We start from the raw sequence: 12,726 nt of genomic DNA on the forward strand, positions 1-12,726 counted from the left end.
TGAATATTTCTTTTGTAAAATTATCTTCCATAACAAATTATTTCACATTTATATGGCTATGAAGTAACATTAAATTTATTGAGAAATAGATTTGTTTTTCACTTTTTGTATGCAAGCGGATCAACATCATTTTAAATCAATAAGCTGAATTTGCTCTAGTAGAATGGTCGCAAGAATCCAATACGAGCCAGATGGAGTTGACTTAAATGTAAACAGCATGGGTTATATAGCAACAAAAGCTATAATACCCAACAGTAGGGAATTCCGGATTCCTGTAACTCCTGAACCAAATAGAGCTTATAGTTTCACTGTATAAAGCAGTGTTCAAACGAGGCCAATTACTGCGCGCTATAGAAGGCCACGCCTACCTCTGGACATCATGTGATCCCAATGGGACAGTGGCAAATGGTTAACCCGATGAGACAACCATCTGCCATTGTCCCATTTAGGTCATATGATCTTCTTGAAGTAGGCATGATCTTCAATTGTCCGCAATAGTTGTCCTCGTGTGAACGCTGCTTAAAAGTAGAACTTAAACAATTTTAGAAACATGGGAAAAAATGTGATGCTCGCTCAGGCTATCACGTGGAACAGCCACGACTCTAAATAATAATTTGGAAATCCCATCGTGATTTTATGGACATTTTGTTACTTAAAGTAACATTTTTCTATCGGAATTTCCCTTTGGTATTTCGCAGTTATACGGTAAGTTTTGATGTTTTAAAATTTTGTACAAAACAAATAATTATATAATTCAGAGTTATTATTTACTTTATTTAAGACTCTTCTTTTTATATAAACCTTCATTCTCGGATGGTGATTCTTCCTCGCCATTCAAGACGGTGCATCATTTTGAAGTTTTATTTATTTAATTTTGATTGTTAAAAAATACCTGCAGGGTAGTAAGAAGATGCAAATTAATTAAATGGGAGTACAGCTTAAAACAGTTATATATATTTATTTTTCGGAGCGATAAACAAATCTTTGTATTAGGTGAATAATTATGCATCGAATTACTTTTCCGAGTGCAAAGAGTTAATATGATAGTAACTAGTTTATGATGCCCATATTTTATCCTGCAGAACTACTGTAATTTATATTGCCCTATCTTAAGAAGAATAGTTAGTTTTGTATTGAAAAATTTCGTTGAATTTGACGAGTTCCAATCTGTATTTAATGCTCTTTTATTTACCTTATCGCTGATTGAACTGCTGAAAATGTGAGTATTTAATGTTTTTATCAACAAATTTAGGATGCAACCCTCTTACTCAAGTGTATGACGTTACGACCACAAAAGTATTTGTCAAATATATACAGTTTTAAAATAAACTTTGGCTAGAACTAATCATACGAAAAACACAAAATGGCGTTCTTCTTACTTATAATTTGCAACCACTCTACCTAAACGTTATTTTGCGATTTAATTTTTTTGGCGCTTTAATATATGCAACGAAGGAACGATTTCAGGCTTAATTCATATTATTCAAATGTATTTCTTTATTTTGCTTGTTGTCAAAAGATTATTCATTATATATATATATATATAATATAATTATTCATAATACGGGAAAATTAACTTATTTTTAAGTACTTTATTTCTTTCCTTCCAAATTATTAGTTAGAAAAGAGTATTGGTTTATAAATGAATAAGAAATAATCTTGACAATGTAATTGCTTATATATTATATATATTCTATATTTGGACAGTTATAAATGTTTCTAATGTTGTTGAAATGAAATAAATTTTTACTGATTTTATCTATATATTTATATTAATTACCCATCTCCAACCCCCCCCATCTCCAACCACTGGTATGCTTACGCCAGTTTTTATTTCATATGAAAATATGACATACTGATAAGTCACCAATGGTCACCTATTTCCAGCCGTTTCCTGTCTATTTTTAAGAGAAATCTTAGAAACATTACATCATTATGCTGTGTCTATGGTGGAAAAAAATTGTCAAACTCCCTTCGCCACAATCATTGTACTGATTTCGCCAGTGTTTATTTCAGATCTTACTCCTAGATATTTCATCATTAGTCACTTGTCACTCGCACTCCCCTTCATTTTCAAAAGATATCGCAAACCAAAACTTTGAACAGCCTTCAGCCTCAGCTATTGGAATGCTTTTCCCAATTTATTTCGTGACTTTATAATCATAGTTGACTAATCAATATACTGTACAGTTGTTTAATACTTCCAAGCCGAATTACTGCATCTTGATTCCACTTCAGTTTCCAATCAGTCTGGCTCATTTTATGTCGAGGAAGTTAATAATGTATAGTTCCATCTTCAATTTTGGTAATACATCTCCCAAATTACGACTCGGATAAGACATAAAGCTATATGACTTGCATTCACTAATGTCACAATCGTAGCTTCCACTAGCTATATGACTTGCATTCACTAACGTCACAATCGTAGCTTCCACTAGCTATATGACTTGCATTCACTAACGTCACAATCGTAGCTTCCACTCCCAAATTGTGTGCCCTTGTCCAAGTTTTGCTCCATTCATGTTCTGAATTGTGATTGGACCATTCAGTTTGCCAGCTAATATTCCAGATCACTGTCTAATCTTCCCGGGGAATCTGCGATAGATGCAGCACAACAGCTTGTGACCTTTCAATATTGTCTAATCTTTGTCTCCATTCTTGCTTCCCTTCAACAAACTCATTCTCCCAATGTTCAATAAAGGCATTCAAACATTATACCGATTCCCATTTACCTAGTAGTATATTCTACGGGTACTATTATTTACATATAATTGATAAGGTATAAGTTACATTTTTCAAATGACTTCAGTGACTTCAAATTAGTATAATTTGAAATAGCTTTTTCTTTTGTTGTTACAAGTTGTAGCTCAAAGCTGGTTGATATTACGAAATAAATATTATTAATATAGTGAACGAACATCTGGTCGCCGAAGGCAGTTATTATTAATTTTCACATAAAGGATACACGCTCTTGACTTAGATACATAATAATTTTTGCGTTTGAGATAATCGGAAAGCTAAGCAAAAGAATCTTGGAAATTTTAATAATTTTATGAACCTGGAAACACGAAAAAACTGAAAATATGCGAGCTTTAGAAAAATATTTTGCCATTTTTTTTATTGAAAGAAATTTTAGAAGATAATTTAATCAGCCACACTTACTAGCACCTCAAAATATTTCGTAAAGGTCAAGGAAAAAAAAAATAAGAAAAAAAGATACGAATGAGCATTTTTCTTTCCACGAATAAAATTCCGATTAAAAGCGTAAAAAATTGTTTTCGAAAATGTTTTAAGCTGAAAGACGGTTAAAATATTTTCGAAACTTTTTTTCTAAAGATTACTTGGTAATTCAATATTTTCGCAAGCGTTACATATTTTTTAAAAATGCAACCGTCTTTAATTCATACTGGAATTTGGGAGTTTATTTTAAATTAAACTCGAAAATTCACTCATTATTTCTGTTCTTTAAAAGGAAATGTTGTTACATAAAAGCACTTCATCCAAGATACTTAAGATAAGAGCACTTCATGACTGCTGACAGTCATATTTCATCTAGATTTAATGAAGGCATTAATTTACTCATTAAATTTCTTAAGAACAGTTGAAACAGACAAATGAATAATTCTTTGATGCCTTCTTTAGAATTGGAATCTGGATAGTTATTACAATTTCTCTTTAAGCTGAAATATTTTCAAAATCGAGATTTTTATTCTAAATAAGTAAACCCATAGCGAGTAAATAAATAATATTTGCTGTAACTTCGCTCTTTTCTATATATTTATAAATGCATTCATCAATTTTTATTCCTGGTAACGAAGAAAATAAACACGTAATTCGAAAATTGCGTGTACTTTAATTCTTGATGCTTGCAACAGACAATGTTTTGAATGTAATCACCATGAGAACTAATTTGCGTGTATTCATCCAAGATGTGGGTTTTACGAAATTTATTTTGAATTATTCTGTTTTCTTTTCATTTTTCAAAAATAATCTGATTTTTTATTAATAAAAGTTTTGAATTAATTTACGGTCAAAAGGGCAAAAGAAATCCATTATGAAAAAGTAAATTCATGTACATGAAAAGTGAATTCTATTATGAAAAAAGTAAATTCATGTACATGAAAAGTGAATTCTATTATGAAAAAAGTAAATTCATGTACATGAAAAGTGAATTCTATTATGAAAAAAGTAAATTCATGTACATGAAAAGTGAATTCTATTATGAAAAAAGTAAATTCATGTACATGAAAAGTGAATTCTATTATGAAAAGTACGAATTTGTTGACTAAATAATCATTTTTGAATACTTTTATTTTGTAAAAGGAATATAAATTAGAATTTATTTGATAATCTTCAATTTTAAGATTTTAAATTTCCAAATGTTTTTAAAATTGCTCTCTTCGTTTGTTTAAGAATACTGTTTTCAAAAATTTATCAAAATTATAAATATTTTAGACATATGTAATAAATTCAATCTATTCATATTTATCTAATTACTTTTCTAACCTTTAAATTCAAAATTACTCAGCAATTTTACTTTTACGCTTGAGTTACGTCGGCTTCTGATTTTGTTTCGTCTCTCCTGAGTCTGTAACTTTAATTGTTTTAAACTGCTGTGCAAGCAATTTTTATTTAAGTTACAGTTTCACTTCTGAAACAAGTATTTACACGTCTAAGCTAATAAAGACTGCTAACTTCTTTTGCTTTTTTACTTTCTTGTCTACATAGTATACAAAGAAAAAGTATTGTAGTCGTTCGAAAAATACTCGAGATTTTGATGAATCTCCACGTTTCGGATTTATCTGAGTCTGAAAAACGAATTTTTGGAATTATCTCTGTTTATCTGTTATTACAATAACTCAAGAATGATTTGAGTTAGAGGCATGAAATTTGGTATATAGTCTTTACATCAAATTTCTAGTAATTTATCATATTTTGAACGAAATCTATTCAGGGAAATCTGTCTGTTCAATAGTCCGAATACAAGTTAACATAACTATGAACGAAAGGAGCTAGATGGATGAAATTTAGTAAATGCTTTAGTGACCCTATTTTAACCGCCTAGTTCAAAGCGTTCTTGAGTTATCTTTGTCACACACAGACGGACATTTTCCAAAAATGTGTTTTTCGAACTCAGGCAGACGTGGATATTCGTCAAAATCTCGATTTCGAATTTATTGACGATTACTATATTTACTCTATACTATGTATACGAAAAAGTAAAAACAATGATTTCCCGTGAAGCATCTGTGATTTATATTGTTCAAACTAATGCATTACCTGTGAGGCACACTTGATTCATGTGGTGATTAACATGTTAAGCGAAAATTGTGGATTGGTTCACTTTAGTTCTCAGTAAGAGTGACCTACAGTGGCTCTCAAAATTGAGTATACACTATACTCTTTCTTCTTTAATTTTATTCTTTTTGATCTTAAGATTCCTATTTATGGCTAATATTTACAAGAACGACAAAATATACATTAACAAAAGTATTAGGCTGAAAAACAAAACGAGGGAATCAATAATATTTTTATTACAGTAATTTTTATGTCAAAGTTACGAATTCCAAAGTCACTAAATTGAGTACACACCTTATAAAATATGCGACTTGACTACTACTATTTATTTTCAATTGAATAAGTAAAATAGTTTTGTTACTTTAATTAGCAATCATTGATTTCCAAGCGAAAGCAAACGTTTTGACGTTTTGGTTATTATAATGAACTCCAGAAATGAAATAAATGTTGAAATTCGGAAACTTGTTATTCGATTGTCTGAAGATGGTAAATCTATGCGAGAAATTGCAAGGAAAATTCAACGCAGCCACGGATGCGTTCAAAAAATTATCCAGAAGTATAAAATGTATGGACAAATTGCTAATAAACCTGGAAGAGGAAGAAAAGAAATCCTCAGTGCCACGACTAAAAGAAGAGTTATTCGAGAGGTAGCAAACAATCCTAAGGTGAGTGCTACAAAAATTGCAACATCTACTTAAAGAACAATTGGAAAGTGTGTTTCTGCAAAAACAATTCGAAGATCCGAAAAACAAATTATAATGGCCACGTGCCAGAACAAACCATTCATTTCCAAAGTAAATCGAGAGAGAAGAATTTCATTTGCTAAAAGTCGTATTTCAAAGCCTCCTGACTTCTGGAATCAAGTAATATTCAGTCACAAAAGTATGTTCAATGTTTTTGGTAGTGATGGTCGATGTTATGTTTGGAGAAAGCCCAATTCTGAACTTCTTCCTAAAAACACCAATCCTTCTGTTAAGCATGGAGATGGTTCATTTCTTGTACGGAGCTGTATGTCTTCAAAAGGAGTGGGAAATTTAGTTTTCATTGATGGAATCATGGACAAAATTAAATATTTGGATATATTGAAGAACAATTTAAAGCAAAGTGCCCAGAATTTGGGTTTAGGGTCAAGTTTTCTGTTTCAACTCGAAACATACAGCTAAAATAGTTAAGTATGGTTGTTGTATAATTGTAAAATGCAATTCACATCCCTCCTCAATCTCCAGATCCCAATCTGATTGAAAATTTGTGGGCACAATTAGGAAAATTAGTTCAAAAATACGAGGAACACATAAAAAGAGTATTATAAGAAGAATGGTCGAAAATATCCGGCGAAACAACTCAAACTCTTGTCAACTCAATGCCACACCGTTTACAAGCTGTTCTAAATGCAAAAGGATATGCAACAAAATATTAATTTATCTTTTTCTCTTTTTGTTGACAGATGTTGCTAGATGCATACTCAATTGTGCGACTTTGGAATTTGTAACTTTGATATAAAAATTACTGTAATAAAAATATTATTGATTCCTCCGTTTTATTTTTTAGTCTAATACTTTTCTTAACCCTTTCTAGGGCCGTGGGAAGTATGCTTTCCACCAAATTTATCAATCTTTGAATGAATTTATGTAGGTTGGCATAAGTTCTGACAAATTTTTTAGAAAGGCAGACAGAGAGATGTTTTAGTTCTTTATTTCACACAAAATGATGCCTTGATGTGTTACTTAATTATTAATTAACCAAATTAAATTTATCTAATAAGCTAAATGAATCCCTTTTCTTTTTCTAATTTTAAGCCTAAAAATATTTTAACATAATGACTGGAAAAAAATGGCCCTTTAAAGGGTTAATGTATATTTTGTCGTTCTTATAAATATTAGCCATAACTAAAAATTTGAAGATTAAAAAAGAATAAAATTAAAGAAGAAAAAATATGTGTATATTTAATTTAGGGAGCCACTATATATATATATATATATATATATATATATATATATATATATAAGAATTTTAAGATTCTATAATATTAATGATAAATTTAAAACAAAAATAAAAATATTTCCTAATCGAAAATTCAAGGATCCGTTGCTAATGCTCAAACGGAAACTTGACGAATTTGAACCGCAAATTAATTTGCTCGAATTATTTTTCCTAGGAGATTGGAATTTGCGACGCAAGGACGTTGGAATGGGATGTGGTGGGACAAAGCCAGCACCTTCTCAACAGGTTAGAAAATAGTTTTCCTATTATTTTAGCCTTCAACCCACGTTAATAAAATGAAGAATGCAAAGGTATTTTTTCAGTTGGATGAATTTATTTTTAATCCTTTCATAAGAAAATTCCTTGAATGAAAGAAAAATGCTGGTTGCTTCCTTTTTTTAAAATTTAACATTTCCAGAAGCTTTCGAATCGATTTCTGCGGTATTTTGAGGCAATTTTTTATTATTACTTTTCTTTCTTATTTGAATGTAAAAACACTGATAATTATTATTTTAAACGATACAAACACTTTTTTACAATGTTTTCAAGTTTGGATGCTTTAAAAATAACAAATGCGAGCATTTACTTTATATGAAAAATAAGAACGCTATTTATGAAGCAGTTAAGGATAAAGTATAATATTTCATAAATTTTCCGAAAAATGAAGTATTTTCTAAAAAAAATGAACAAAATCGACCAGCAACCCATACTTTATGAATATGCATATTTTCTTAATATTCTGAAGGATAGAAAGGTTATTTATGCGTAAGTAATTACGATGAATTTATGAACTAATTTTAGAAGTAGGTGAAATATAGAGAGAGAATACAAGTCCTATCATTTGGATCACGTTCCAATGTTAGCGAACTTATTCGGTAAAACAACAAATCTGATAAATACGTGTAGCATCAAAAATATTAGAATATTGGATTTTGTATAAGAAAAATTCATTTATATTGTATAAAATGATTTAAAGTTAGAATTATAGTGGAATTAATTTATGCTCACGTAAATAGGTATTAAATGTGCAGCCCTAATATAATATCGTTATCCAATGCGCATCTTCCAGAGAAAAACAGGAAGACAGTACAGACACAAACAAGCAAAAATCATCATATTAGCGCTAACTGATAGCTAATTGGGTTACAACATGACACGGTTTACAAGTTCGCTTCTATCTCTTATAGTAGAGAAGAGCGTAAAGTTAGATTCTAAGAGTAAATTACAGGCGTAAATCAAATGACATCAAAGCAGTCAATTCAGGGAAAACAAATCGAAGGAAGCATACTGACGGATATATCCTTTGTGTGTGTCCTTAATCATTATTTAAAACCAATAGATATCTCTGTACAACTGGCTGGCAGGATTCTAGTTTTATTCTATGAAAAACACTTGATTCAGTCAGTTTTTCCTTTAGGAAGGAAACTTATCCCTACATATTGGAGTTAATTCAGACATCTACTTCATCTAACTAGGTTTGTTTTCCAGGTTTGTTTTGACCAACTCCTGATACAATACTTTCCTCAGATAAAGCTTCATTAACTAATGGATTTATTTCCATATCTCAAGATGACTACTCCCTGAGGCACATGGGGCCGCGGTGGCCAGGTGGTAAGGTTTCAGCTTCGGAACCGGAGGATTGCAGGTTTGAGGCCATATTTCACCGAAAAACCACCGTGTAAGCTGGTCTGGTGCACGTTAAATCCTTTAGGATTAAACGTCCTCCCGCTGGCGTGGTGTGGAAGTTTGGAGAGGGTGGTGACAACTCAGGTGTCGTCCTCGTCATCTGACCTTGGTTCAAAATTACGTGGCCCGACCCAAAATAGCCCTAGTGTTGCTTTAAAATGACACGTTAATATATCTAAACTAAACTAAGCTAAAAATCTGAATGACCGGACCTCTGCGACAGCACTGGCGGGAGTTGAGGTTGAGTCCTAAAGGTCATTACCAGTCAAGGTATAGCCCTTCCAGTGGGAAGCACATCCAGTCATCGATAAATGGTAATTGTCTCCACATTATTTTTGTACCAACCCGTGTGGCGAGAACCAACCACTATGCCAGAAGCTTCTCATTCTCATATTTGAGGTGCCCTCCGTTAGAAGGATTTGGTTACATATGTTAGAAGAAGTGTGATTAGAACCACCATTAAAATCACAACTTAAAACAACAGCAGTTAGGTTCTAGATAACATGCGCAATTGATTTATCATGTGACATGAGGTAATATGAATAGATTCTATTAGTTTCTTCTGTTAAAAGTCTTGTAGAATTAAGAGGTTCACTCAGAGAGGCATACAAAGTTTATTTTAATAATGAAACAGCCTATTTCAGTTGAAATTCCTAATGCGAAAAAAATAGAAGCTATAATTTGAGTTGCATAACTTAGTTCGGATGATGTAATATAGCAGAGTAACACGGGCAACTTAAAATATCCTATGAATATATCCTGGAAATATCCTATAGCAATATGAATTATGTATAAGCCTATTTAAAATATTACGTACATAAAGAGAATTGGATTATATTTATTCAATATACAAAATGACCGATTTAAGGCTTTAGTGGCAAACTTTTCCGACAAATCACATTAGTCGTTAAAAGCTTTTGAAAATATGCAGGAAAAATAAATAACATTCACACATAAAGTGCACTTAATGGAATCAAAATTAAGAGGTATGTTTCCCAAAATAACTCTAGTGTTGTTTCCAAATGGGACGTCAATATATTTAAACCAAAACATTGCCAAACACTAATTTTAGTATACGTAATGCAATTTTGTAGCGCTCTTACTTATTTTAAGACAAATCTAGTTAAGTCGAACCGCTGTAGAGTGTTGAAAATATTGTTTAGGAGTACGTTCTTTATGAGTAATTCCATCCAATTAAAATTTATTATAATAAATGGTGTATTTTAATATTTATAGTAAATAATTGCTTATTAATATTCACCATAATAAATAATGATATGAAGCAGATTAGATTAGTAGTGAAGAAGTAACAAGTAGTAAGTAATAAATACTTCATAATATCAGAAATAGATGCAAGTAATTAGTATCTGAATACTTATAGTTCAGGTGTCACTTTTCAGATACAAATAATTAGCATCTGAATACTTTTAATTCATCTGTCACTTTTCAGATACAAATAATTAGCATCTGAAAAGAGAGTTTTGATGTGGAGTGGAGTAGACCTATTTGCAAATCTATTCTAAAATGAATTTCAGCAATTAGCAAACCCTTATTAAAGCAAACCTCTCAGCGTTGAGTCCTCAAATGAACAGAGTTATTGCATATGCTGTCCTCTGTCAATTTCCATTTGTATAATGTTTATTCTAATCATTTAATTGGAGCTGAAGTTCTGTAAATGATTAGTGACCCATTAATTTTCGAAATGGAATTCGTTTGGCAATGTTGGAACGGATTTTGTTTAAGTAAATTTGTAAAGACATTATGCAAGTTATCCTCTCTAGTAATTCTACAAATTTGTCACCTATATTTTGATGGAAAATGACAGATAACGTTAAGAATGCTTTTCAGTTTTGATATCTCTTTACGAATTTAATAAAAGTTAATAAATAAGTAGGAAATTATTTCTACGTACATTAAATGTACAGTTGTATAAGACAGTTAAGAATTGTTAGTTACGTCATGACAGTTAAGTCGCGATTGGTTTTTGGAAAGCTCTCTGCTTTGTGATTGGAGGATTCCACGTTTGAAACTCGCTTCCATGGAAGAATGAATATGTAAGTGGGTTTGGTGCAAGCTAAATCTGTAGGGACCAAGTGCCTTGCTTCTGGTGTGGTGCAGAAGTTCAGAGAAAAGAGCACCCCCTCAGGTGGTGTTCTCGTCATTTGATCATAGTTCATAATTACGAAATCGGTCCCAAATAATTCTAATAATGCGTGAAAAGGGGATATTAATTTAATTCAATTAATCAGTTAAGAAGCAATGTGATCTTCATATTTTTTCAGAATTCAGAATACAAGTTGTGGTTACTTTTGCCATTTTGGCTTAAATAGAGACGCCTTGGTAATTTCATTGGGAAGTATAGCTTTCATGTTTGGAGAGTCGTTAAGTCAATCCCCGATTCGATCAAATATCAGCATTATAAGAAAGTTTGGTAAAGTCAAAAACTCTCTCGGTAGTGTGGTATGGAAATTGGAAGAGAAGAATGCCCGCTCAAGCGTCTTCGTTTGATTACAGTTCAAAATAACGAGGTTTAATTCAAAATTATTTCACATAACTGCAAAAAGGACTTTAATTTAATTAAAATAAATTAAAATTAATTCATACTTATTTTGTTCTTATCTGGTATAATTACAAAAGAAATGTGTTTAATTTAATTTATTTATAGCACGTTTAAGGAAACTAATACAGAAAGATAAAATAAATACAATCAATTAAGCCTTAAGCCATTACTTTTAAGTGCGGAATTATTTCAAAAAATTAAGGCTAAAAATTAAATTAAATGGAACTGAATGTATAATAATGTAGCTTATAATGCGATAGTATTCATGCCATTTTGCATTACGATGAAAATAAATGTTATATCGTTCTCTTCTGTGAACATATTAACTTTGTAGTGAATCGTGTAGCTACACATTTGGATACACGTTTTTATTTCCATTTATAAGATTCACATGACTGTTCCAAAGGGCAACAATGAGTGTTTGGAAATCCTAAATTATTTCAAAAAATTAAGGCTAAAAATTAAATTAAATGGAACTGAATGTATAATAATGTAGCTTATAATGCGATAGTATTCATGCCATTTTGCATTACGATGAAAATAAATGTTATATCGTTCTCTTCTGTGAACATATTAACTTTGTAGTGAATCGTGTAGCTACACATTTGGATACACGTTTTTATTTCCATTTATAAGATTCACATGACTGTTCCAAAGGGCAACAATGAGTGTTTGGAAATCCTAAATGCTTTTTGATAAACATTTGTAGAAAAGACCGGTAAATATATGGCAATAGTGGATTAGAATTAGATTTAAATTAGAAACTTGGACAAAACACCAAAATGGATGTTGAACGATTAGTTCTATCATTAAAAATATAACCAAAATATTTTTTCTTGCGTTGTAAGTTAAAAGGAATTTTCCATTTTTATTGTAGAATTGTTATAATATGATTTGTATTACTGAAATATTGCTTAATTTATAATGTAGTTATTTGGCACGCTTTAATTTTTTTTAAATTTCCAGAAAAAATAATTAAAAATTTTTTTAATGATTTTAGAAAATTATATGCAGCTACTCAAAACACTTAAAAAAATTTTTTTTGTAAAAAAATAATAAAAAGTCATGCATTGAAGGCTTAAACTCTCTCTATGAAGCTTTTTTACTTAATATATAGAAAGGAAACTGGCGAGAATAAAAATTCGATCCGAAAGGAGTTTCTTTTCAGAAAACAAATAGAATAATTTTTTTCATACAAAATT

General features: G+C 30.7%; 1 protein-coding gene across 2 annotated transcripts in view; it reads left to right on the forward strand.

Moving 5' to 3' along the window:
• Positions 1-12,726, forward strand: part of LOC129958617 (paramyosin-like) — a 224,330-nt gene that overhangs the window by 18,116 nt on the left and 193,488 nt on the right. The window contains exons 1-2 of one of the 2 annotated variants that reach the window (XM_056071217.1): positions 592-705; positions 7,454-7,524. In XM_056071217.1, coding sequence (XP_055927192.1) covers positions 7,486-7,524 — 39 coding nt within the window. In that variant the 5' untranslated portion in view covers positions 592-705; positions 7,454-7,485. Of the gene's footprint in view, positions 1-591; positions 706-7,453; positions 7,525-12,726 lie in introns of those variants that run through there. The other variant, XM_056071216.1, reaches the window with a different exon arrangement.

Source organism: Argiope bruennichi, chromosome X1 (assembly GCF_947563725.1).
Source record: "Argiope bruennichi chromosome X1, qqArgBrue1.1, whole genome shotgun sequence".
NCBI classification, from domain to species: domain Eukaryota; kingdom Metazoa; phylum Arthropoda; class Arachnida; order Araneae; family Araneidae; genus Argiope; species Argiope bruennichi.